Source organism: Temnothorax nylanderi, unplaced genomic scaffold (genome assembly GCF_030848795.1).
Source record: "Temnothorax nylanderi isolate EJ_2023f unplaced genomic scaffold, tnyl_v1.0 TNYL_tig0331_pilon, whole genome shotgun sequence".
NCBI classification, from domain to species: Eukaryota; Metazoa; Arthropoda; class Insecta; order Hymenoptera; family Formicidae; genus Temnothorax; species Temnothorax nylanderi.
The window spans coordinates 185,336-213,268 of NW_027249393.1; the positions used below are offsets into that span (position 1 = coordinate 185,336).

Here is a 27,933-nt window from a genome sequence, read left to right on the forward strand (position 1 = left end):
AAACGTGAAAAGTGAAAAGTTTCACGTGACTATCTCTTTCTATTCAACATCAATAGAAAGAGATAGTTAAACTTTTCACTTTTCCTGTTTCCGCATTAGAGAAAAAGTTAGGCTGCATCCCCATGGAGAGAGAAATAGCGGAACGGAACTAAAACGGAATTGCTCTGATTGGCTAATCTCGAGGTTTAATTCCGTACCGCTATTTCTTTCTCCATGTGGATGCACCCTTACATGATCGCTACATTAGGTCTGTTCTTTGCAGCTGAACTGGCTGCACTAGTTCAGAGTTTATCTTTTTTACACCACATTGGAAGGAAAAGGATGAACTCTGAACTAGTGCTGCCAATTCAGCTGTAAAGAACAGACCTCCTGACTGAGAGCGGCCGGGGCCAGCCGGGGCCACGCCAGCGTTTTGCTCGATACCGTTTTACTGGACTGCTTGAAATGCCCCGCGCACCTATTTTCAAAGTTGGGACTATTTCGCACGCCCATATTTTCTGGCACTGCCGATAAAGTCTCCACTTGGTTCGCGTCCGTGCTACGCCTATAATTTTCGTGTTGAGAAAGTTGAGAAACACGGCACCGACTCACCGAGTACATATCCCACATAACATGCGCGTGATCTTTTCTCTTTATATACTGTTAGGTATGAAAATATTAACACGTGTACATACATACATACTCTGTATATTTTGCATTTGGTGTATGCAGCTGTAAATTTATCATAGCTTTCACCACAGGATATAATTCTAGTTCACTTAGTCTTTTTAGTGTCTTTGTTTTTTTTTCCTCTGGCTTTTTTTATTTGATTTCGCAACTAAGCAATTTTACGTCTTAAATTATCAATTATAATATATAATTTATTTGTATTCTTTGTTTTATTACTTTTTCTTTCTAAGGCAAATTTTCTTTCTGAGACAAATAAGGTTTACTGATTCTTTCATATTTGCGCGGCTCCATATGCACCCATTCCATGATATTTCCCTCTTCCGCTGGAGTATACCGCAAAACATACCTTCTTTGATGTTCGAAGTGGTAACCGTTTTGCCGGTTGCTTGTCTATCATCACGGTATCAGGATCTATTAGGCTGCGTTCGGAAACTTCACCCGGGTGCACCCGCCGAGGCTTACGCTGTTCGAAAACGTTCGGGTTGTACCTGTGTGACAGAGATGAAGTCGTTCGGAAACTTCACCCGGGTGCACCTCAGGAGGAAAATTTTCCACCCTGAAATTTCAGGGTGAATGCGGGTAACTTATTACATTTAGCGGCATTTTTTAAACTGTAGCAATCGAGTTTCTTCTTCTATGGAACTGTTCCGAATGGATTCCGATTGAAATTATTCCGTTTTCTCTAAAAAAAAACAATGGAAATCTAAGGAATAATTGAATTTTGATCGGAATCCATTCCAAACATTTCCGGTCAGTTCTAGTACATCTCTGTGTCCAATACTTCGTATACAATACACCTTCAGGTATTACGCATATTTTCTCTTCGAAGCGAGGCTGGCGAATATCGCGTGCTGTGCGTTAAGAATTCGTAGCTCCATTATCTATTCCCGGTAAAAATTTTTTTATATAAACATATTTATATATATATATAATTATATGATATTATATAAAATATTATATAAAATATGTCCATGGCCATGTATGTTTCTTTATCTTGTATAATCTCTGCTCGTATGTACGAGAAAAATAAAAAGAAAGAGAATTAGAAGATAATTAAAAGAATAATTTTTGCATTGTTTTTTATTGTTTTTGCATTATTTATTTGCCTATATATAATCGTATATAATTATATATAACCCTTATAGAAATTTAATACCTATATGTCTACTTCTTGAGCTGCTTCATCTATTTCCATTTGTCTGCTTCTGTTTCTTTGTGCATAATTGTCGTCATTGCATTCGCTTTCAAAATGAATTGATACAGCATCCCGTTTTATTCTTTTTTTCATCGTAAATGAGTTTTCATTAAAATGATCCTCACATAATCCCGCACATCTAAGGGACTCGGGAGTTCATTTTTCCAATCTAGTATTTCCTGCAACAGAACAGAAACAAGTGTGTGTGCGTGTGCGTGTGCGTGTGCGTGTGCGTGCGCGTGCGCGCGTGTGTGTGTAGGTGGGTGGATGGGTGAACGTCGTGTATTGCGAATTCTGGGACACACTCCATATGTGCGTGTTCATTAATACATGTACACAGTGTTCATTATATTTGTAAATTACCATGATGAGAAAAGAAAGAATAAAGGAAGCATTTAACAAAATAAAGATACAATAAAACATTGTAACAATTCAATTTCAGATTGTAAATTTAAGAGCGCGAATTTAAGTTGAACACTCTGTGCAACTACAATTCAGGCAATAAATAACAGCGAATATTAATAAAATATGGAAAACAAAATTTAGCACAAAATGTACCAAGATATAAAATATATTATGTATAAATAAAGACGAAGAAAAAATACAATTATATACAAGATATCGAAAAAATTGCGCCATGGCATATATATTAGCATGCAAAGATGTTTGTTCGAAAGTCAAATAGCTCTGACTTAGACAGTAGGCTGTAGCGTATTATAAGCAATGCAAATATCGAAGCGGATTAAGCGTTAAAGCCTAAGCAGAGTGTCTGATTTAACGGTTTAATACAATGTTTTATGACTTGAATCATTATATATTATAATCCTTTTGTGCCTGACTTTTTTCTAGGAATAATTAGCATCTAATTCACATCGTATTAAAGATTTTTAGGATCGCTGATTATGAATCTGTAGTCAAAATTTCAAAATTCAAAATAACGTTCAGCGAGATTAAACATATCGCGACAAAAAGTCAAGGGCCTTGGCACATATAAAAACTTGAACAGTAAAACGTTAGCAGTAAGAAAATCAACAGTTTGGATTTGCTACCGCTTACGTTATGCCTTAAGTTCTTGACTGTGATTGGCTGATTTGCTTACTGTTTAAGTTACTGCTTCAGTTTTTTTGTGTGCCATGTGTCTAAATAAACGTTTGCCGTTTTTTGTCCTAATATTCGTGCAATTTAGATAAACACATTTATCATAAAATCGGGGCCGACTCGACATTGTAAAATAATAATAATTAGCACCAACACAAAGCACTAAACAAAAAGAAATTAAGAAACACAAAAAAAGCACGAAACACTACAAATAATCTAAATTAAAAAACACTAAACACAGTTTAAGAAATAATATAAACTAAAAAAAGCAAATGCACACTTAACACGTGTACACAACGCGCAAAAATCTTTTTCGTAAAATTGCGTAAAGCAATCTATCATAGAAAATAACCGCTATAAGCGTACTATGCAATGCGATCCATATAATAGCACAGCTCAAACTGATCGTCGTATACCTACAGATCGTAAGAAACTTACAAGGAAAGGTACGGAAGTGTCCCCTACCGATTTTGAATAGCTTTTAATTTTTTTTTTTTTCTAGACAAAAATAAGGGACACATATTTTTTTATACGTGCCCATTATACGCATGTTTAGGAGGTGAAATACTCTGTGAAAAAAATCGGCTTTTGTCTTTCGGGCCGAATATCTCCGAAACATTTTCACAGAGATATTTCACCTCCTAAACATGCGTATGGGCATGTATAAAAAAATACGTGTCCCTTATTTTTGTCTAGAAAAGAACATATTAAAAGCTAATCAAAATCGGAAAGGAACACTTCCGTACTTTTCCTTGTTAGAAAAATTTGAATATATAATGTTCCTCTGATGCGTTCACTGTCGATGTAATCTTTAATTTTTCCAATTATTTTCTTATAGGTACTCTTAAATAATAACGAATAAATTATTTCCATAACGCATGCACACACGTACACACACATACAGTACGCACGCATGTGTGCGCATATCGATTGTTGTAGAAAAAAAAACAGACAAATTATTTTAAAAAATTTGATTGCATCTTTGTAAACGCATTCAATTTTACAAAATTGCAAACGTAAAAATTAATATTATTATTCGTATTCCTTACATTATTCTATGTATAAAAGTATCAAAGTAAAGTCATCGAAAAGTGAATACTTTACAAGATATTTCATATTTTATATTAAAAATATCATGACAAAATTTGAAATATCTCAGAAAATTCTTAATGAAAGAGAACTGTGTTTTATAGTGTTTTGAAAACAAGGGCTACAAGAATAGGCAATAAAAAATGGGGGATTCCATTTAAGAAAACATCGATCATATTAACCTGGCCTGACCTTGAAAAAGTCATTCAAGATCAGGCCCATATTTTCAACATGTGGCTCCCTTCAAACCATGCAGCTTTTGTCTGAAACATTATTCTACATCTTCCATATTTTTCGAGATATTTGCGAGCGATTAAAATAAATTACCCTGTATTGCAGCAGAAATTTATAACATTGATAAGACCAATAAGACCCAGAGAACAATTTAAAATATTAACAATAACGAGACAACAGCCATGAAAATACAATTATAAATTATATGAAACGAGTTATTTTATAGGTGTAAACTGTAAATAGAAAATATTCCTTGTAACATGTTTGTATTCGTGAATTGCGGAGCACGTTCATTATATATGTTAATTATATTTTTACGGATAGTGAACGTGCTAATTTATTATGTGTAATCTCACAAGGGGGCGATCAACCTCCGATCCCCTGGATTTTGTTCAACTTTCAATATATGTTGTCACACACCACACTAATACAAGGTACAATAACTCGAATCGTATCAATGCGCAATTTATAAGATATAATTGTTAAAGTTTCTATGTGCCTAATGTATCGTGGCGATAGAGGTAGGTTCCAATTAGTAGGTGTAGCCGAGCGAGTAAGGTGACGGGCTGGAGTGCTGGACGTCTCAAGTCCGAACCCTGCTCTTTCCAAATTTTTTTTTTTTTTTAAGATGTATTCAAATAAGTTGTTATAATACATTATATTACCGGTTATAATGCTTTCCTGCAACTTTATAAGTTCGTATCTTATAACGTAATATAATAATTAAATTTCTTACAGAATTTCATAATAATTTCTTATTTTTTCATTAAATAAGAAAATTGTTATCTTTTCATGATCGTTTTATCTCATGTATATTTATCTATGCGAATTCATTATAATTATTTAATAATTATTATTGTATAAATTACATATAATAATAATATAAATGTATTAGTGCTATATTTTTACCGGGAGTGATGTGTTTTATATGCATGTTCGTACACGTGTTAATATTTTCATACATAACAGTATATAATAGAGAGGAAAGATCACGCGCATGTTACATGGGATGTATTCGGTGAGTCGGTACCGTGTTTCTCAACACGAAAATTATGGGCGCAGAAAATGGACGTAGCACGGACACGCATCAAGTGGAGACTTTATCGGCAGTTCCAGAAAATGGGCGTGCGAAATAGTCCCAACTTTGAAAATGGGTGCGAGGGGCGTTTCAAGCAGTCTAGTAAAACGGTATCTCTTATTATAGGAACTCTAGGCCGCTCTCAGTTCTCAGGTTCGTCTTTAGTATTACCGGTCTTAGTGGCAAGTTCACTCTGCCGGCTGATTTTCATTACGCGACAGTATTCGTACTTGTCATATCGATTATAATCAAGGTTGCGTTTATTCATAAGATATAATACGTAGGCAATGACCACGTTCAGTAGAACGTTTATTTTGCAACTGTTAGAAGTTTTCTGAGCCCAGATTGGATTATTCCTCTAGATCTAAAAGAATAATCCAATCTGAGCTCAGAAAACTTCCAAAAGTTGCAAAATAAACATTCTGCTGAACGCAGCAAATGTAAATGCAATATAACACGTACAGTGTTAGGGAGAATTCACACCTTGGCAGAATAGCAGAAAGCAGAAAAGCAGAACCCAACTGTAGCAAAACTCATGCTGGATAGTAAGCAGAATTCTCTCTGCTGTAGTATGCTTACTACCAGCGCGAATTCTGATTGGCTTCTGCTTTTCTGCTTTCTGCTATTTTGCCAAGGTGTGAATTTTTCCTTATAATTATAACATAAGTTGCATATGTTATTTGGTGTTTGCTAGATACCATTTAGTTTGGGCATAATTTTTAGGATGCCACGAAAAATTACTAATGGTTTTACAGATTTTATATCTATGAAAAAAGAAAATAAACATGCATATTGTGTGTGTTGCAATGTGACCCAAACGTCCCAGTAAACACAAGTAACATGCAACTTTTACATGCTAGTTACAAAATAGTGCAGAGATCTGCAAAGCGATTTTTGATAAATTGTTGGATAAGTCTTATATTTATTTACATTATGTTTTTAAATAATTGTATTGAATATAAAAAATACTTTTCTTATTTTCTAAAATATATTTTTTGTATTAGAGAAATAAGGCGGTATGCAATAACTTATAAATAATTGTCTAATTTTTTTAAATCTTTATCAACATAGGCGCATATCCTATATAATTTCGCTATATAATTTCTTATACTACGTAATTCTTCTTTGTTGAAAATTATGTTCGTTTGCAAATATATTAACTTAATGTTAAGCGATTTGTTAAATTTATTATAGCTAAGTCACTATTTTAAAATTCCCTCATAAAAATTCAACTCCACACACTTCTATTAAGATTTATTAGTAAGATTATCGGTTCTCCTTGACTTTAAATGAAGTTTTTTTATTATGTTCGTAATAAATTTAACAAATTTCGCTCTGTATAATATTTCATACAAAGCCACAAGGATTATGTACATATTGGAACGCACTGTACGTACGTATTGGAACGTGCCTTGACGTTGACCATGAGATCTTGGACAAAAATAGTTTTGAAACACTCTGTATGACATTCGCTTAAAAGTAAAGCAAACAAACCGCTCAACGTAGATGCCTCATGTCTCACGCGTTAGAAATTGTATCTATCTCGATAAGATTGTAGTTGGAAAATACATAGACATAGAGGAATTCAGATAACAGATCTGAAAAGACCCCCCACGGATTGAACGAACCAACTGCGATAACGATTGCTGCCTGGTACCACTTGTTTGTCTCTTATCCACTTCAGTCTGCTTTGCGCTGTCTGCCACACCGTACGTCAATTGCAAGTATAATAATGACCGATCAAAGTCATAAAGTAATCAATTTCGGCGCCGGCCCAGCTAAATTACCGCACGAGGTATGTTAAAAAATTTGTTTACAACTTGCATTACGCAAATAAAAATTTCCAAGTTAAAAGAAAAATTATTTTCCAAAAATAAATGACTAATTTTATCAAATAAATTTTCTTAGTAATTTAGATGTTTTTTTAACCTATAAAAAAACGCATGAATATTCTGTATAAATCAAAATTTATATAACAATCCATTACATATAAAATACAATAACTTTTTTAGCATATGTTTTCACGAATAAGCTAGTCCAGCAAGTAAAATGCAGTAAGCTAGGAATTTGCAAACAGATAAAACAAAATATTACGTAGATTGAGATTAACTACGTTCGCATTAAGCTTATATTTTGCCAGCAGTATCTGTCTCCTTCTTCTGCTCCTCCTTCCCCCCCCCTTCGACGACATTCCGACAACAAATTGCCAGTAGAACGGAGAAAGAATCTATCATTTCGCAACCATTAAAATGGCATGTATCATTTAAATGATTACGAAATGACATTATGCTCAGTTTTGTAGTGGATTTGTTATCGTATTATGTTAGTAGATTTTATGATAAGATTATTATAAGATAAGAAATATTATAAACTAAAAAAACAATATGTATAGTATAGGTATAAGTATGGAAAAATTGATAATTATTGTTACTACATAATATATAAATGTTGCGAGTAATTGCAGAAAAAAGTTGTAATTTGATCTAATTGATCTCAATTGCCAAGTTATAAAGATATGTTCTTTCAAGATACGACTTGTCAGTAAATATGTGCAGATAGCTTTTGCATTAATGTTCCTGTTAATCTGTTAATACTTATTTTATTTAAACTTACTTTCATGTAATGCCAATTAATTTTTTTGCAACATATACGTTCAAATGTGTACATACGTAATATACATTACATATAGTCACAATAATTTTTTAGAAGAAGTATATGCAAAAGATATTTATATAACTTTATAGTCTGCTCTCCATAAGAAATATTAATAATTTCTTTTTTACGATTTACAGTCGACCTATGATTTTCGGATCCATAAAAATAGACAGCCGTCTCTTCGCGCATTATTATCATAAATAAATAATCTTCATATTTTTATGCAATAACCACGTATAATAAATGCATTTCAGTCACATTTTTTGTGCTATCAAAACGATAATGTTGTGTTTTTAAATCCATTTTTATATTAGAAGATAACGGAATGTGAATCAGTCGCATTCATTGAACTAACAGACATATCAATTAATCAAGAATGCTTCGTCATTTATAGGTTCTGAAAAAAGTGCAGGAAGAATTACTCGCATATGGAAATACGCAGATCAGCATCCTTGAGCTAAGCCATCGATCGAATGACTTTAAGAAAGTTATCGACGATGCACAGGCTACACTGCGAGACATCCTGTAAGTTAAGAATCGAAGTCAAATCACTCGACATAAGCCGTTTATTTCAAAAGTGATACCATTCATTGCAATAAATTACAATAAAATATATAACGCGATAAACGTAATATATATAAATTTTTGCAAGACCCTTGATGTAAAACTTACAAAGTTCTTATCCTTAATTTTATCAATTAATGTTCTCAAACATTCAAATCAAAGTTAATTTTTTTAAATAAAATTTAAAAAAAATTTAGATAATCACAAGTAATTTAAACTCAATCTAATTTTTTTTTACATTAGAGTTTATTAATATTACAAAATAAAAATAATATATTCATCATTGCAATATCAATTATACCTGGCCTTCTTGTCTATAATTTGTAGATTATATCCATTTTAATATATATATATAATCTATTATAGATTATATACATATGTACAGTAGTGGCCAAAAGTTTCCGAACAGTCACAAAAATCTAAATGCATTAATTATTTTGAGAACAATTACTTCAACAGTCATACATGAGATATGCAAATGATAAAGACAAATTAATAATACGGATATCATATTTTTTATTGGAGGAAAATATAAATAACAGGTTTAATAGTAAACACAGTAATTTGCCGGACAGTTCATTTATAATTGAAAAATCACAACAAATTTCATATTAACAAAATTTTACATATTGAAAATAAAATTTATTTCATTTTGTCGGTATTCTGCAAGCAATCTGCTGCACACCGACGAGACATAGACTACTTTTACACGGCGGCTTATAATTCGGTTTAATAACTACCGTATACTATCCAATCAACAATTTTTCTTCTTTTGATCATAATGATTGTTTAAATAAAAGCTTTTTTTCGATACTTAAACTACAATTTCTAGTGTATAGATATATATACAATTTCTAGTGTATATATATATACATCATTATGATATAACAATCATTATGATCAAAAAAAGAAAAATTGTTGATTGGATAGTATACGGTAGTTATTAAACCGAATTATAAGCTATATATATATATATATATATATATATATATATATATATATATATATATATAATATATGTATGTATATCAAAAGAGATAGATTCAAATGTTTAAAATATGAAATGGCTTATATTTAAGTGGTCATTATGATAAAAAGAAAAAATTTGGATCGGTTAGTATACGATAGTTATAAAACCGGATTATAAGTCGCCGTGTAAACGTAGTCATAGACTCTATAAGACGGTTTATCAAGTCCAGTGATATGCTATTCTATTTTCAGTGACTCATACGAATCAGTTTTGTTGGAATGTATTGCCCAGCACGTTTTAGTTCTTCCTAAAAGTTTTTATATTAAAATCCGATGATTGCGCAGGCCATTTCAACTTGAACATTGTTGCTGAGGAGCCAGTCTTCCAGTCTTTTACAAGTCTAGAACAATGTTTCGGGTCATTGTCATACTGAAAAATCCAATTTATAGGCATTTTTTCTGCAGCAAAATTAAGCAAATTATTTTGCAGTATCTCTCGGTACAGTAGTGAGTTTATTTTTCCATTAATTTGAACTAACGGACCGACGCCTTCAGCAGAGAACATGTTCCACACCATAATATTGCCACCACCATGTTTGACTGCAGATATTAGGTATCTGGCATTATATCTTTTTCCTACAGGACGCTTTACATACTCTCTTACCGCTTCCAAAGAGATTCCTATCTAATTCCTGTTGTTTATATTTTTCTTTAATAAAAAATATGATATCGTTATATTATTAATTTGTCTATCATTTATATATCATGTATGATCGTTGAAGTAATTGTCCTTAAAATAATTAATGCATTTAGATTTTTGTGACTGGAAACATTTGGCCACTGTATAGTCTGTATATAGCTTTTCTCGTAAATTTTTTATTTTTACAAGTGATTTCTATTCTTTAAAGCAATATTCCTGACAACTATAAAACCCTGTTCATGCAAGGAGGCGGTACCGGAATTTTTGCGGCAATTCCTATGAATATTATGAATGGCACTGCGGATTATTTAATAACTGGTAAGAAATAATTTCTAGATGTTCAATAAAGTAGCATAACATTGAGATTTTCTAGCCTAAAGGCATAAATTTGTTTAGGCTCATGGTCTGCAAAAGCTGCAAAAGAAGCAGCTAAGTACGGAAAAGTGAACATGGTGCTACCTAAAGTGACAAAATACACAGAAATTCCGGATCCTTCCACTTGGAACTTAGATGCGAATGCATCATATACTTATTATTGTTCCAACGAGACAGTGCACGGTAAACAAAACACTTTGAAATTTTTTCTTGTCATATTATTTTAACATCACACTCTGATATATTTTAAAATATATGTTTCCAGGAATCGAATTTGATTATATCCCAGAAACAAATGGCATACCACTTGTTGCTGATATGTCTTCGAATATACTTACGAAACCTTTTGACGTGTCTAAAGTAGGTATAGGTATAGCATCCAAGCTAGCAATAAGCCTGTTTATTTTAGTTGAACTTCTTGTACAGTTCATCTTTTCTCTTTTTCTCTCCGTGAAAAGAAAAAGAGGAAAGATGAACCGTGCAAGAAGTTCAGCTAAAACGAACAGGCCTATAAAAAGATGTAAGGATCTTAAGACATATTGATATGAATTGCGTTTGATGAATTGTTGTTTGCATCAGCATGTATGATTTCTTTTTATTACCTCGTCAATAATATTAAGAATTTTTGAAGTGATATACATATATTTGTGGTAACTTTTAATCTAGTGTTACTAAAGCGGATTATAACAAATTCAGGTGTTATTTGATGGACATTATAGTGTTATTTTCACACATAGCTGTTCTGTATCTAAGAAAATAAATAAAAGTTTAGAGTGATTTTGACAATTTTATTGATATAATGCGGATTCAAGCATCAAATAGCCTACTTAATTAAAATATTTCATAAATTTCATATTATGACTTAGATTAGCTGGAATTTAATAAATCTCATCTTGATAATCGTCGGTAATATATTTTCATTTTAGTAACACCAGATTAACTGTTCGCTCAAATATATTAATTATTATAAACATATATGTTTTCAGTTTGCAGTAATTTTTGCGGGCGCACAAAAAAACATTGGACCGGCTGGTGTTACTTTAGTGATTGTACGAAATGACATGCTCGGTCGTGCTATGGATATATGTCCGACAATAATGAATTTTACTATTATGGCGAATGATAATTCTCTGCACAATACTCCACCCGTCTTTCAGTAAGTGTCATTGATTAAATCACTGATGTCATAATTAATAACTGACTGAAGAATACACATAAATAACATACATAATTGATTTGATACCTATAAGTATTTTTTATAAGGCTATAAAAATAGATCCTAAAAAAAATTAACAAAACATTCTACATTCCTATATCTAGAAGTTTATACATCTGGAAAAATTATGTAACAATTTTTTTTTGTTTTTTTTTGCATCTTACAACTATTCCTAAAAAAATGATTTAAAAAATGCTCTATATATTGGTCATTCCATAAATAATGCGATATAAAAAAGAGCTTAATTTATTCTTTAATTCAAAATCGAAAAATTTTTATAGCCGGGGAATTGAAAATTTAAAATTAAAGGTTCTTGCACAATATATGCCAGACAACAAGCAATAGGAACAGAATTTCCGACGCGTTAGATTTCTATTCTCCATTGCCTGTACCTGACCAATCTCGGTGATTTGATTTTATATAGCACTTTTAGTGACTAGTCAGGTACAGGCAATAGAGAATAAAAATCCAACGTGTCGCAAATTCTGTTCCTATTCCCTATTTCTATTGCCTGTTGCCTGGCATTGTGCAAGGGCCTTAAGATGGGAAGAAGTTGTAAATAATAAAAAATATATTTTAGATTAAATTAAAATTAAAATATATTTTAGATTAAAATTAAAATGTTAAATTTGTTTTATTTCAAAAATATCTATAAAGCCCGTATTACTTATGGGACGACCCAATATATGGCATTTAATTTTTTTATACTATATTTTTATTTCTTGTAATGGAAATTCTTACAACTATTAATCTGTCGGTGACTATTTTACTATAGAATATATGTGGTGGGTTTGGTATTTGAATGGATCAAAGAAAATGATGGAGTCGAAGGTATGCAAAACTTTGCGAGGAAGAAGAGCAGCAAAATATACGATGTGATTGATGGATCAGGAGGATTTTATATGTGCCCGATCAAGCCAGATGCACGTAGTAAAATGAATATTCCACTCAGAATAAGAAATGGTGACGAGGAATTAGAAAAGGAATTCCTTTCTGGTGCTGCAGCTCGCGGTATGCTGCAGCTAAAGGGTCATAGGTCAGCAGAAAACCACAGAAATTTTTTAATACCATTGCAACAGTCTAAAGTCTCAAATTATGTTTTTATCGATTCAGTTGAGTGTACAATAATTATAAAAAATAAAAAAAATAATCTGATTATTTATATCTCAGTTTTTAATCAAAAGATATATAAATACAAAAAATATATAATAATAAAAAATAAATCATTTAAAATTCTATCAAGGACTCAACGGAATAATAATCAAATAAAGGTAATAGAATCTATGAGCCGAACTAGGTTTTGATGATCTAATTAAAGTCGAAATGTCTATTTCAATTGTATAATCAATACAATTCTTAGCATTAAATTGTACTACTACAACTTAGTTCGGCTCGTATCCCCTATTATCTTTATTTGATAAATGTATTTATTGCTTTGTATTATAGATATCGATCTACTTGATTATTTAAATTAATTCTAGCAATATGTTCATTAAACATATTTTTCCAAAATTCAAAACATTTAATGTAATAATAATAGAATAATATTTTATATAGTATCATAAAATAATATTAAAGTAACTATAATTTCTCTTTACAGATCAGTGGGTGGAATACGTGCATCTTTATACAATGCAGTCACACAAGAAGAAGCGGAAATATTGGCCAACTACATGAAGTGGTTTTACAATAAACATTGCAAAAAGGCTGAAAAGTAACTTTGAAAAATGACAAAAATCAATTTGCTTGGCAAGAATTATTCAAAAATGTTACTTGTAAATATACATTTGTATTGGTTTTTATATACAATAATTTTCCGTATGTAAAACGTTTTGGATTTGTTTATCTATATCGCATTACATTTAGAATCTTACCAAATATTAGATTTAAGACTTTTACTTACAACTTTCTTCAGAGCAAACCATGTGATGCAAACAAAATATCTAATTCTCTTTCTAAATTGAGATTAGTTTGACGACATCCATCTATAACAGCTTTTGCCCACTAGAACAAAGAAAAAGTTTTTTGAGATGCAATATTAATGCTATTTGTTTTATAGCTTCTATATAGAACTTATGTCCTCATCGATAGAAATAGCTCACCTTAAAGTATTCTTTTACTCTTTCACTTGTCCAACCAATGGGAATGCCTTTTTCAAGATCTCTCAAATTATACAATTTATCAGCCAATTTTACTAATTTTGCTTCGCGAGATATATTAGGTGCATGTTCTATCTGCAATTGTTGACGTTTGGCTTTTGGCAATGTTTTGTCATCAGTTACTTCTCGAACCACCTGGGTAACTTTATATCCAAATTCTTTTTCAATTTCCTCAAATGTAGTATCAGTATCTTCCACGGTATCATGTAAGATTGCTGCTAGAATAACAACTGGTTCAAAAACCATACCCTCTTGGATTAAAATATTTGCTACTCCTATATATATATATAAAAAAAGAATAAAAGTCAGTTACATATACCATAATGATGTTCCAAAAGTCACTTTCTTTTAAACACAAAGTGTTTTAGAATAACTTTCTCTTATCATAATGTTAAGTAAAAGCTGATAATTTCTATAACGATAATTTTCCACACTAGATATGTTCTAATAAAACAGCAAAAATTGTTTTTTATCTATATAAGAATAATAACCTAAAAATAGTATTGAATTATTTACCTATTATTATCAAACTTACTTTTTAACTTCTTCTATCGTTCATCAATATTAAAATATAACAATTAAAAAAACAAAATTAGTTTTATCGCTATAACATAGAAACTCAATGGAAGAAAGCCTGTATTTTTGGAACATCCTATATACGTTAACATTAGGCCTGTTTGTTTAGCTAAACTGCTTGCACAGTTCATCTTTTCTCTTTTTCTCTCTAACATGAAAAGAAGAGGAAAGATGAACTGTGCAAGAAGTTTAGCTAAAACAAACAGGCCTATAAAATTACTCAAACTGAACCTAAAGGATGGTTTATGTATGGTGTTTGATTGACATTCTTCCTTCTTTGATTTTGATGTTTTTCTGCAGCAAAACTGGCACATTTTATTACTTGCGACAACAATTCTTCTTTTGTTAATTCCTTTACACATTTTTCGCAATGTACGTTTTCACTTTTAAAAGAATCGGCCCATCCTGCTTGAGCATTATTGCTGTCTTCCATAATAGGTTTCTCCTTATATATCCAATATAATAATTCTATAAGATAACTTCAATTCACATGTAAAAAAGAAATCTTTTCTTTCTTCAAATCGAATGTTGTAGTATGAATATAACCTAAATTTAATTTTAATCTTCAAATAAATAATATAAATGTGAGAATAGGTTAATTTGTATTGTTATGCGGGGTCTACAATGCGAGTCGCAAATTGTGAGTTGCAAGAATTGACCAATCACAGTCGATTATTCTCCTCAAATTCGATTGTGATTGGTCCATTTCCTACGACTCACGACTCACGACCCACGACTCGCATTGTAGACTGGCCCAAAACGCGGGCATGACCACTCTCATCTTTCTCTCTGGTTCTACTTCCAGTCTCTATTCTATGTAATTCTATGTCTATGGATTATGGATTGCAAAGATACTCCGAACTCCGACGTGGGCTGTTATATCAAAATGTGCTAATTAAAGAAGATTTCTTATAGTCATGAATTACTGTTCAACCTTTTACGCACAACTATTTTTACGGTATGAAAATTGCACTGCTATAAATATATTTTAATGCCATAACAAAAATTCATATATTTATTTATATAAAGACCTTCTAACACTAATGTAGAGGTTAGATTCCGAATCAAAACATTTTATGAAGCAAATTTTACTATTTTAACTAATCAAACACATTGTAATCTTCTCGAAATGTTTAGTTGTCGAAAGCGCGATTTATTTATATTGGAAAAAATTAAATATGATTTGATGCGAAATTTATACGTGCTTGGTATATATGTATATCTTGGTGCAACATTTTCTGAAAGAAAGCTTGTATATTATTCATTAATTTATCAGTTTAGCAGTTATAGTAATTATATTTGAATTCAAAATTTAAAATATTTTAAATTAATATTTTAAATTTTGTTTGTAGTAACGTTACAATAAAATTTTTAATTTAGAAATACAAAATAGTTTGGATATAAATAATTTTTTTTACTTTATCCATATCTGTGTCATTTTACACTTCTAAAGAAAAAAACATTAACAATATAAATAAGCGAAATATAGGTACTTTATTATAATAGAATTTTATGCTAATGACAATATTATAAATTGTTTTAGCAATTTTGGATACCAAAAGACATTGAAATAATTATATCATAGAGTTACTCTACGGATACATCAATGACTAAAGAGAAAAAGGTTGCATTATTGCATTTATAAATTTTATATATGTTGCTTGTTTTATTTATTTTTATATATGTATATTTGCTGAATGTTTCAAAATTATCACATTACTGTTTTCTATATATATTTTTTTTTATCTATACACAATGTTCTCTTAATAAAAATAATGTAATGTCACCTGCTTTTTAGTAAATTATTCACTACGTTCATCATCATTATTAATCAGGTTCAATATTTTTCAAAAACTTTTAATTTTAAGAAAAGAAATATAAATTTCAGATCAATCACATGATTAAAAAATTATGAAAAGAGAAAGAATGATTGAAATGTCCTATATAAGATAATTATCTAATTCAAAATTTAAAATTGGAATTTATGATTATTAATATAATAAAGATATATACTTTATTTACCCCAAGGGGGCCTTAAAGGGCGTTTTGAAGGGACGTACCCAACCCTATTCAACTCATCCATTACCATTACTATTCCCTTTTTCCTTTGGACCAACGGTTTAACGTCTCTGGAATTTATGATTATTATTACTAGTATTGCAATCTTGTTGTATCTGTGATAGTATTATAATTGTTGTAGCTTTTACATGATTTTTATTTTAGCAATTTTAGTGTGATTTGATAGTACATACGTTGAGATATAAAAGTTATTGATATAAAAATTTTAACACATACACAGAAAGGAAGATTGTTATTTATGTTTATTTTATTATAACTTCATTAACGCTGATAACAGTCACAATATTATTTTATGCAGTCAACATATAGATATATTCTCTTTCATTGTTCTCTTTCGGTATTTTATATATTTAAAAAAATTAATAAAAATTTTATAGAAATATAATGAAATTATATATATTTTATATTATTATATTATATTATTATATTATATTTTGTTTGAACCATATGATATATATATAGAGTGATTCTGGTATCTGGAATAAGCTATAACTCTTTTCCGAATAAAAATAGAAGAATGATAGAAGATGTTATACTATTCTACTGATATGTATCATTTTATGATTTCTATAGTGATATGATCTATTGTATTTTTTCCAAGATTGCTCCATTGTATCTATGTAATCAAACTGTATGATTTTTTAAATGTAATTATAAACTTGTTTTAGGCAAATTAATCTTCTCATTATTCTATGTATGAAAATAATAAAAAGTATGAAAGTAATAGAAAGTAATAGAAAGTATAAAATAAGGCAATCAAGAAGTCAATATTTTGTATATCTTATTTGTATTTCAATATCTCACCTATTATCTAGTATTTCTTACTTTAATACTTTTGTATCTAAATTAATGAGAAAAGCGTCATGGAATGATAGATCATACTAGACACAATACAACATTTTCCTCTATCATTTTGTTTTATCTTTATTTGGATAAGAATTATATTTCACATTTCAATTACTAGAGTCCTTATATATTCAATTACATAAAACTTAATATTTCTTAAAACAATGTTGTTGCATATTTATTGCCTTTTATTATTATTCGTCGTATTGATTTTCTTTTACCTTCTTTAAGGTTCTATTAAAGAATTAATATATTGCATAATCACGCCAAATATTGCTTATACAGGATATCTCTCTGAATATAATCAACTATACTTTCTATTAACCTTAGCTTGCCACATTCTGGTCCAGTAGTCTGCTGAACATTCTTCAGTTTCCTAGTTTTCACATAATAACATAATTTTCTAGTTTCCTTGTAATAAGTTCAGTTTAAACTCACAAATCAGTTTCTTGACCTGATATTATTGTAAACATCTTATTCAGCCTCTGTATTTCCAATTCCTACATTACAAGCTTAAAAATATTAATTAGAATAAAAATGACAATACGACAAAGTCAAGTGGTCTCATGGATCGGAGTGTGGATAATTAAGGACTCAAAAATAAGTATGGCTAGCTACAGTTAATAAAAATCTGAACAACTAAAAAAACGTGTAAATATTATATATTTATAAAATTATAAACTTGATAATTTTTAAATTACTTAAAGATAATTGCAATAGTGTTTATCATTATCAGAGATGGTTAAATAATCGTTTATAATGATTCTATATTTAGCGTAAATACACAGAAAGATAGTTATGTACATATAAAATCCATATCTAAAATATATTAGAAAACACATATAATCAAATATATATATATATATATATATATACATAATATATAAATTTATGTGCGTACATGTACACAGAGATATATCCTATAATTGTTTGATATAAAGTAAATAAAATGATCCTTATTGTTACACTTCTTTTGATGTTATCAGTACATTTATCAAATAGTGATATAAAAGTTGAACATTAGAAAATATTTAATTCCTGCTTTTTATGATTTCAGTTGATCCCGCATGCTGTGCACTGTGTACCAACGTACTGTCTATCCACAACACTTGCACCATACTTTTTTATTATTTTTGCCAAATATATATCATTTATAATAGAAATATAAATATGGCTGCTTATATCAATCGTGCAATGGTACAATCGTCCATGATTGGAGGGGACAGCCAGCTTCGATCAGATGTTAGAAATGATAATTCTCCTCTACAGATCTTTGTTAAGGCAAAGAAAAGGATAAATGACATATTTGTGGATATAGAAAAATATGTGGAGGAAACAGTGGATTTTATGACATGTAAGTAAACAAATAAAGCAAACGTGTATATAATTGTAATATATTAATTTATTTAATTAGATTGTTAATTAATTATCTAACTTTATATAACAGCATTACAAAATGATCGGGATATTGTAACGGTGGAAGAAGCAGTAAAGGTCAAAGCTTATATAGACAAAATACGAGCGATAAAAGATGTTCTTAAAAGAGATCACATGAAAGTTGCCTTTTTTGGCAGGTGAGCAATTATATTAAACGATATTTCCATCTAATTGTACCTGTAATTATTTATTTTATACATACAAAATGTGATTTTACTATTTTTATTATAAAACATATATTAAAATGGGAATAAATTTTTCTTCTGTAAATTAGAACATCATTTGGCCTGTAAATTAATTGAATAGAAAATTAAGACCGTTATGATACAATAAAATTAGAATAAAATGTTATTTACAGTCCGAGCTTACAATTAGAACTTAGTAGCCTAATATTATTTCTGTGTATATATATATATATATATATATATATATATATATATATACACATATTTTCCAACTTATCAAACTGCGTACCTCGCAAAAATTAATTGATTTCTTTTGGTGTAACTTTAGATACAAAATAGAATTTGTACATAATATTTTAAGAAAAATAAATTAGAATATTGCCATAACTTATGCATCGGTCTTAAAATAGTTTATTCTATTTTCTATTTTGTATTTATATATTTTAGTATATTCCGTACATTACTAACATATAATTTCTTTGTTTTTTAATATTAAAATTGAAAATTATACAAAATTTATATTTTCTATTTATTTGTTACATAAAAAATTTGCAATTTTAGTTTGTTTTTCTTTAAGAAATAGTGCTAATTAGTGGATGAAAATTATAGAACATTATACAAATAGAGAATATAATTTATATTATATGTATTTGTATTTGTATTTATTTGCAGAACAAGTAATGGAAAAAGTACTGTAATTAATGCCATGCTTCATGATAAAATTTTGCCAAGCGGTATAGGGCATACTACAAACTGTTTCTTACAAGTTGAAGGTTCAGATAATGGAGAATCATATCTTATTACGGAAGGATCCACTGAAAAACAACCAGTTCAATCTGTTGGGCAGTTAGGTCATGCTCTTTGTAAAGAAAAGTTATGTGAAAGCCATTTAGTAAGAATATTTTGGCCAAAAGAGAAATGCTTATTGTTACGAGACGATGTAGTATTTGTTGATAGTCCAGGAGTAGATGTAACCCCAAATCTTGATGAATGGATTGATAAACATTGTTTGGATGCAGATGTTTTTGTCTTAGTAGCAAATGCTGAATCCACCATAATGGTTACTGTAAGTATAATATATCTATTTATATCCAAGTTTATAACAAATATTTAAAATATAATTTATTACATAATCTATCAAATGCATAGTCTACATATCGGAAAGAAAAATTATTATTTTCGAGAAAAACTTCTATTTATTCGACAATATTTAACGTGCTATCTTTGTAGAACTTTATCTTATAAAAAAAAATTGAAAATCCTCCAAATTAATGAACTTTTTTTATATCCTCAAACTCTCGTTTATATAATCCAATATTTTCTTCTAATAATACATATATTTTAAACTACTACTGAGAGGTCTTAGTTAATTGATTCTATTTTTCTCTAGGAAAAAAATTTCTTTCATAAAGTTTCAACGAAATTATCAAAACCGAATATATTTATTTTAAATAATCGATGGGATGCTTCTGCCTCTGAACCAGAGTATTTTGATCAGGTATGTATTTATATAATGGCACTAATTATAAAAAATTAAACATCTTGTGAACAATTACAACATACTTTGTACAGAATTTATTGATATTTGTAAGAAAATAAATATAATTAATAACTCTAATCGAAATAACTCTAGTCGAAAATAATAAATATTTTCTAATAACTGTAATCTTTTAAATATTAAATAATAAAGTTTATCTTAATATCATATTGAACTTTCTATATTAAAATTACTATTGATTTATTCATAAAATGTTTGATAAACGACATATTTTATATTGTTTTAAATTGCTCCAATTAAATTATTTGACCTTATTAAAAATTTTAAATTTTTATCTTTTTAATTTAATCTTATACGGGAATATTTAAAAAATATTTAAAAATTATTACATATTTTATTTTAATAAATCTTTATTTTTTAATAATTGTTTTTAAACAGTAATTTTTTTATTATTTTTCTATTGATAATAATCTTTTGCTAAGTCAAATTCTACTTTAACTCTAATGGAATATATAAAATATGTATAAAATACATATATAATATATATAAAAGATATACTAAAAATATACTAAACACAACATATATGTTGGTAAAATTAGATCGTTATATTTTAAAATACTAAAACAGATATTGAAATGACTGTATAAAAGCACTATCACACAAACAAAAGTCAAAAATTTTTAAGAATTAAAATAATAAATAATAAACGTAAAAATATAAGTAACACACCTTGAATGAGCCAATAACTGTTTATACTTAAATAAAATATTAATGCAATATTAAATTTTTTAATTAACAATGTAATATTAAATATTTTATGTTTATACATATATTTTTCCATTCTGTGAGTAAAAATTAAGTTTCTACAATTTAAAAAATTGAGTCTCTGTAATAATATCATAATCTAATGAATTTAGTAATATTCTTTATTCTTTAGCTGGCCAAAGAACAAAAGGAGGTAAGTTTATTTATATCATGGGAGTTGCTATTTATCCACAAATGACATTTCTGTATTAAATCTACTTTAAACAATTTATAATTTATGTCAGATTTCAGGATAAAATATTATTTGTAATATTATTTTTATGTATATGTATGCTTTTTAATATACAGGGTGATTCAGCTAAGTTTTACAATTTGTTGGCTCTAATTTTTATTCCTTTGACATAAAGGCAATTACTTCTGAGATATAGACTTATCTTAAGGGTAAATTTTATTTGATAAAATTTCAAGGTTATCTGAAGGTTAGGTCAAATAAAAACTTGTTTTATTAGAGTTGATAAAGAATCATAGAAGTCATGATTATAATAATCGGAAGTCATCTCAAGTTCAAAAAGTCAATTGATTTGATTCAATGAAAAATGGTGAAGAAGGCTTTCTCTTAACCTTTTTCTTGACAAAACAGCTGTCGTCATATGAAGGTTGAAAGCCGAACCGTCTTTGAGCAATTTTTATGAGTTCTTGTCTCTACCTTTACTCTATTTGACTTCAAATGATCTTGAAACTTTATCAGATAAAATCTATTGTCATAATAAGTTCATATTTCAGATATAACTGTCCTCATGTAAAATTAGTCAAAGAAACAAAAGTCAGAGCCAAAACAAATCATAAAATTTAGCTAAGAAAGATCATTCTATATTGTACAAATATATATATATATATATATATATATATATACACATACATTTTATGAAATAAATATGTTACAATGAGGAGTAAGAACAATATACGAGCAATAATAGATGTTACAACAAACTCATATTATATCTAACTTTATTGTTGTAATATCTATTATTGCTCTTACTCCTCATTATAGCCTTTGCTTCAAATGATCGGAAAATAAGTTTCTTATTATAAATATGTTATTTCATTATCGTAGGGCACGTAGCGGAAAATATTATAGGAGATACCCCCCCCCCCCAAGTCGACCCCAAGCTATCGATCAAGCCTACTTAGAACTTGATCCGTTCACTCGTTATCGAGATCTCAACATCTCGAGTACTCGCAACCCGTCGCGTCGCGTAAAAGAGTCACGGTTGGTCTCGCTCCGCGTGTACTTGGCGCGAGACACTACCGTGTCTCTTGATATATCAATCATTTTTGGTTGATGTGGAAAGCAAAAGCGGATTGAAAGAGAACTCTCAGAACTGTAGAAACTTAATATATCGCACCTCGAGAAGAATACTGTCACAAATAAAAAAATTTTGATTTTGAGTTAAAGCCAAAATTATGCCTAAAATGTTATCTACATGTGTTAAAATAGTATTATAAGTTTATATGCAAAGTTTGCAGCGCAGTTGTGACAGTATTCTTCTCGGAGCGCGATATGTTATAATAAGAAAAAGGAAAATAGATGCTTTGTTATATACATATAATATTTCAGATATTTACTTTTAATTGCAATATCTATTTCTGTTACACTAAAAACAAATGCTATGCACCTGCAGCATGAATTTATTAGCAAGAAGCTAATATATCATAATAATATTTATAATAAAATAAGAATTTTGAAAATTATAAAGATAATATGTTACTTATCAAAGAAAGAATTGTTTTATTTGATTTATGTGTTGCTATTTATGTTAATAATATATCGGCAAAATTCAATATGCTTACATCACGATTGAATTGTGAGTTGTAATACAAATTTTATTTATTTATATATTTTTTTTTATGTGTAGGTAAGGGCACAACATCAAGAACGTGCTGTCGACTTTTTATCCAGGGAGTTAAAAGTCTACAGTCCAAAAGATGCTGAAGAACGTGTCTTTTTTATTTCTGCAAAAGAAACTCTTCAAGCTCGTATGCAAGAACAACGTGGACAACCTGCTCATAGTAATGTGTTTCGAGCTTACTATCTATACTTTTATAATTTTTTAAGTCAGTTTTAATATAAACTAATTTATATTCAATATATACAGATGGTGCGCTGGCGGACGGTTTCCAAAATCGATATTTTGAATTTCAAGATTTTGAAAGGAAATTTGAAGAATGTATCTCAAAGTCTGCAGTAAAAACTAAATTTGAACAACACTCTCAGCGTGGCAAACATATCGCAACGTAAGAAAGTGAAAGAAATTGATATTGTACATAATTCTTTTCAAGTTTCATAATTGATAAGGAAGGAGGAGGAGGAAGGAAAAAGTATTCTGTAGTCATTTATATTTATAAAAAATATAAACATCTGTTTTTATCATTTGTTGTAGGGAAATACGTCAAGCGTTGGACGAAATATTAGAACGAACACAAAAAATGCGAAGTGAACAGTTAAATGTCAAAAAAGAGGTTCACGATAAATTGAATTTCACAGAGCAACAGTTGATGCTGTTAACTCAAGAAATGAAGGATAAAATTCATCATATGGTAGAAGATGTAGAGCAAAAGGTTTCTAAAGCTTTAAACGAAGAAATTCGGCGACTAGCCGTTTTAATAGATGAATTTAGTGTACCGTTTCATCCTGAACCACTCGTTTTAAATGTATATAAACGGGAGCTTCATACACATGTAGAAAATGGCTTAGGTGATTTTCGATTACATATTTTGTGATTTGATATGAAGACGTAGCTGAAGAGCTCAAAAATGTTTTATATTCTATTGCAGGATCAAATTTACGAGCCAGACTCAGCACGGCTTTAGCATTGAACATGGAAAGCTCGCAGCGAGAAATGACCGAAAGGATGTCAAGCTTATTGCCCGAAAATAAAAGACAAATGTCGCTTAACATTTTACCACGACGGGAACCATTCGAGATATTTTATCGACTAAATTGTGACAATTTATGCGCAGACTTTCATGAAGATCTAGAATTTCGTTTTTCTTGGGGTTTTACAGCAATAATTAATAGATTCGCAGGAAGGCAGAGTCAGAGATTAGCTATTGCCAATTATCCGCAAGAGGTAAGATGTATTGCGGATCGTTGATGTGTTTTGAATCAATTTTTTCTTTATAAAAATATAAAAACACTCACTTATAAATTATAAGCGATTAACAGTGAAAATTAAGCTTTAGGAAAACAAATAATAAAATTGTCACGAGTATTTTTTAGTTAATTTAAAGTAGATTTTAATTTGATAGAATTTTAATTTGAAGCTTAATACGAAATATGTCTCAAAAAGATACAGAGAAACAAATTTATATTCTATATTATATTGTACAAAGATGTGCATATGAAATTTATAACAATCATGATTTTTCTTGACTTTTAGTTTTAGCAACTTTATTAAAGAAAAATTAATTTAAAATTTGACCAAGAATTTGCGGTTAAAGAAAATACACTTTTAGTAAAAGGCACTTTGTATAAAAATATTATTGCAATTGATAAATGGTTTTTATGTCACATTTTAAGTGTGAAAGAAATATAAAAATAATTATTTTTCCTACAGATTCCGCCATGTATCACATCACCTGCAGATAGCATCGATTCTCTCAAATTTGTTTCAAGTACATCAAACTTTCCAGCAAGATCTGATGACTGGTCATTAGCTACTCGTATAGCAGTTGCATCTGTAACATCGCAGGGTACAATGGGTGGTCTTATTGTTGCTGGTTTTGTATGTACAATTTTATTTACAATTTACTTTTACGCCCCTTATATGCAGAGAGGGAGAGAGGGGGAGGGAGAAGGGAGGGAAGACAGAGACAGACAAGTAGTGAATGTCTCATTTATATAACTTGAATACCTACTTTAAATATTTCGTATGTTTTTGATGATGCTAGAAATATCAAAGAAAAATTTTGTTTCGAAATATTGTAATAAGCAAAATTTTGCTAAGAATCATATCTTTCGAGATTTTAAAGTCATTGACATTTTTTTAAATGAAACATATTTGCATTATTATCGCGTTGTAATAACTGAAGGCAAGATCCGGTAATTTACAATCAGGTATTTATTGTAATCTTTATGTGACTTATTTAAATATGAAAAATTGAGATATATATATATATATATATATATATATAGATAGATGTAAATAATGAAATAACTATTAATAGAGAGATTAGTGAAGAAAATTGATTGCAAGAAATGTTCAAAATATGATGTTTATTAACTTCGATACATTTTAAACGTTTGTGTGTATACATGCATGTGCAATATGGAGGAGAGGCCGGAGAGGTTTGTGAAAAAAAGATTTCACAAATAAGTGTTTCTTCTAGATGTTAAAAACAGTAGGCTGGAGATTAATCGCTATAACTGGTGCTATATATGGTGCTTTATATCTATATGAACGTCTAACATGGACTAATAAAGCAAAGGAACGAGAATTTAAACGACAATATGTTTCGCATGCTACCAAGAAGTTACGATTGATTGTGGATCTCACTTCTGCAAATTGCAGTCACCAAGTACAACAGTACGTTATAATATCTATATGTTATAATATTTATACATCTATAATCTATACAGATACGACAGTGTACAAATATGTGTAAGAAATAATGTTGCTTTGATTTCAATTATTTTTTTGCTCTTTTTTTAACTATTTGATACTTTAAAATTAAAATGTATATATTATTATAATAGAATTTCAATTTTTTGTAAACTATATATGTATAATTAGTTAGAATAGAGATTTATGATGTAACATGTTTTTCTCTCAAAATGACTTTTCAAACTAACTTTCTCAATTGTTAAAATTTTTTTATATTACAAAACAACATATATACTTATTTTTTAAATTTCTTTTCTATAATAATGTTTGGTATGATTATATATAGGGAGCTCTCTAGCACATTCGCACGGCTCTGTCATTTGGTAGATGAAACAACATCCGAGATGGATACCGAACTTAAAACTATAGCGAATACTTTAGCTGTATTGGAAAAAGCAGCAGCTAAGGCAAAGCATCTTCGAAACGAGGCCAACTTTTTAATAAATGAGCTTGATACATTTGATGCAGCTTATCTGAAACCTTTGAATTAAGTGAACAATCTGTTTTGTACACATTTATGAATTTATTGAAATAGCGTAATAACATTGATAGTGTAATAGTTTTGAAGGAATACTTATATGTGATGTAGTTGTTTAAATATCTGTAATATTTTGTTTTTAATCTAAAAATAGTAATTAAATAACATCTTATGTGACAATTGAATGATAAACATTTATATGCATAGGTATAGATTTATATTCTCATCTTATAATTTAGTGTGGTTATCTAACCCTCTTATTACAGGAAAATCATGATTTTTATATTAGATAAATCAAGAAAGAGAAATGGACAGTCGTATTTAAATTTACGATAACAATATAAGACACAATCTGTTAAAACGTACTAAAGGATTGTTTCTACCTGATACAAACTCTAGTCTTACAATTAATGTACAGGAAAATAACTTCTTACAGTAAATCATGTCAAATAACTTATTTTTTGAAATACATAGTAACTATTCTTTTCTAATAGAAAATTATAATAAATATAGTTGTTACACAAGAGAGATGAATTAAAAACAAATTTATATAATTCTCATATTTCTTACTTTCGAAAGCATTACAATATTACAAGTCATTAAATATTCTATCAAATTTTGTTTAATGAGGCTCCTATAAATCATACTTATTTTAGATTTATTACAGATGTATCAATCTTATTTAATTAAAAGAATCAAGCATATATATGTATAAAACTTTATCTTTTTATGAGACTATATTTACTGAAGAATGTATGTAATTGTAAAACTATGAATAAATATGGTTAACTGTTATGCATGAGTAATCATTTTATATTAATATTTGTTTAACAAGTTTAAGGGGGAACATATGAGTAGACCGCAAGAAAAGAAGGTGAAATTCGGGAATTTTATCTTGGAAACTATTAATTCGATTCGATCCGGGTTTTTTTATTTAAAAGTATCTACATTGAGGCTCGTTCACAAATTTTTTTAAGGGAATTCATTCCCTCGGAGCGCTGTTCTCGTGGCCGGCGTAAAATGTGTTCCTCGCGGACACGGTTCACGGTTCCCAGAATATCTCGAGAACGGCTGGACCGATTTGCTTCAAATTTATACACAATATTTTACGATAGTTTTTCTCGTTTCCATCGGCAGATTTCATTTAAAAAAATTTTTTACCGAAACGTCGACTGTTTGAACTCACATTCATTTTTCGACCCAAATTTTCGACCTTTTATAGTCTGATAAAAAAAAACTAGTTGAGTAAAGAAAAAAATCTCCCGATGGAAACGAGAAAAACTATCGTAAAACATTGTGTATAAATTTGAAGCAAATCGGTCCAGCCGTTCTCGAGATATTCTGGGAACCGTGAACCGTATCCGCGAGGAACACATTTTACGCCGGCCACGAGAACAGCGCTCC

General features: G+C 29.3%; 3 protein-coding genes across 9 annotated transcripts; 2 read left to right on the forward strand and 1 right to left on the reverse strand.

Annotated features, from left to right (window-relative positions):
- Window positions 1-671: 671 nt before the first annotated feature.
- Window positions 672-15,202, reverse strand: Mesh1 (Metazoan SpoT homolog-1). Of its 4 annotated transcripts, none has more exons than XR_011720512.1 (5): window positions 14,809-15,201; window positions 13,945-14,276; window positions 13,746-13,846; window positions 1,826-2,043; window positions 672-1,550 (listed from the first exon to the last, which is right to left on the reverse strand). XR_011720512.1 is itself a non-coding variant. In XM_071720225.1 (3 exons), the coding sequence occupies exons 1-3, from the start codon at window positions 15,008-15,010 to the stop codon at window positions 13,754-13,756; spliced, it is 567 nt and encodes a 188-aa protein (XP_071576326.1). In that variant the 5' UTR covers window positions 15,011-15,202; the 3' UTR covers window positions 13,612-13,753. The 4 variants fall into 4 exon arrangements, 2 of the variants coding, with proteins under 2 accessions (XP_071576326.1, XP_071576325.1); XR_011720511.1 differs by having other exon boundaries at window positions 1,826-13,549; window positions 14,809-15,200; XM_071720225.1 differs by lacking the exons at window positions 672-1,550; window positions 1,826-2,043 and having other exon boundaries at window positions 13,612-13,846; window positions 13,945-14,216; window positions 14,809-15,202.
- On the forward strand, window positions 7,027-13,674 carry LOC139781357 (phosphoserine aminotransferase). The gene is made up of 8 exons (XM_071720222.1): window positions 7,027-7,158; window positions 8,413-8,543; window positions 10,460-10,569; window positions 10,648-10,809; window positions 10,892-10,986; window positions 11,613-11,782; window positions 12,618-12,878; window positions 13,443-13,674. Exons 1-8 carry the CDS (start codon window positions 7,096-7,098, stop codon window positions 13,558-13,560), a joined length of 1,110 nt encoding a protein of 369 aa, XP_071576323.1. The 5' UTR covers window positions 7,027-7,095; the 3' UTR covers window positions 13,561-13,674.
- A 173-nt stretch (window positions 15,203-15,375) lies between the features above and the next one.
- On the forward strand, window positions 15,376-27,324 carry LOC139781356 (transmembrane GTPase Marf-like). 4 transcript variants are annotated; one of them, XM_071720221.1, is made up of 14 exons: window positions 15,412-15,535; window positions 16,121-16,201; window positions 18,772-18,856; window positions 18,950-19,076; window positions 19,797-20,190; window positions 20,515-20,622; window positions 21,560-21,580; window positions 23,304-23,457; window positions 23,544-23,682; window positions 23,829-24,142; window positions 24,223-24,518; window positions 25,005-25,172; window positions 25,777-25,973; window positions 26,338-27,324. In XM_071720221.1, exons 2-14 carry the CDS (start codon window positions 16,184-16,186, stop codon window positions 26,540-26,542), a joined length of 2,226 nt encoding a protein of 741 aa, XP_071576322.1. In that variant the 5' UTR covers window positions 15,412-15,535; window positions 16,121-16,183; the 3' UTR covers window positions 26,543-27,324. The 4 variants fall into 4 exon arrangements, with proteins under 4 accessions (XP_071576319.1, XP_071576321.1, XP_071576322.1 ...); XM_071720219.1 differs by having other exon boundaries at window positions 15,414-15,535; window positions 18,560-18,856; XM_071720218.1 differs by lacking the exon at window positions 16,121-16,201 and having other exon boundaries at window positions 15,376-15,535; window positions 18,560-18,856.
- Window positions 27,325-27,933: the final 609 nt, after the last annotated feature.

Excerpts from the sequence above, each read along its gene's own strand:
- LOC139781356 (XM_071720218.1), top strand. The coding sequence starts at position 18,673 with ATGGCTGCTTATATCAATCGTGCAATGGTACAATCGTCCATGATTGGA. Across the intron at positions 18,857-18,949 it reads AACAGTGGATTTTATGACAT|CATTACAAAATGATCGGGAT; the intron begins GTAAGTAAACAA and ends TTTATATAACAG. Across the intron at positions 21,581-23,303 it reads TGGCCAAAGAACAAAAGGAG|GTAAGGGCACAACATCAAGA; the intron begins GTAAGTTTATTT and ends TTTTATGTGTAG.
- Mesh1 (XM_071720224.1), bottom strand. The coding sequence starts at position 15,010 with ATGGAAGACAGCAATAATGCTCAAGCAGGATGGGCCGATTCTTTTAAA. Across the intron at positions 14,277-14,808 it reads ATACATAAACCATCCTTTAG|GAGTAGCAAATATTTTAATC; the intron begins GTTCAGTTTGAG and ends ATATATATATAG. Across the intron at positions 13,847-13,944 it reads GAGTAAAAGAATACTTTAAG|TGGGCAAAAGCTGTTATAGA; the intron begins GTGAGCTATTTC and ends TCTTTGTTCTAG.
- LOC139781357 (XM_071720222.1), top strand. The coding sequence starts at position 7,096 with ATGACCGATCAAAGTCATAAAGTAATCAATTTCGGCGCCGGCCCAGCT. Across the intron at positions 7,159-8,412 it reads CAGCTAAATTACCGCACGAG|GTTCTGAAAAAAGTGCAGGA; the intron begins GTATGTTAAAAA and ends CGTCATTTATAG. Across the intron at positions 10,810-10,891 it reads TTCCAACGAGACAGTGCACG|GAATCGAATTTGATTATATC; the intron begins GTAAACAAAACA and ends ATATGTTTCCAG.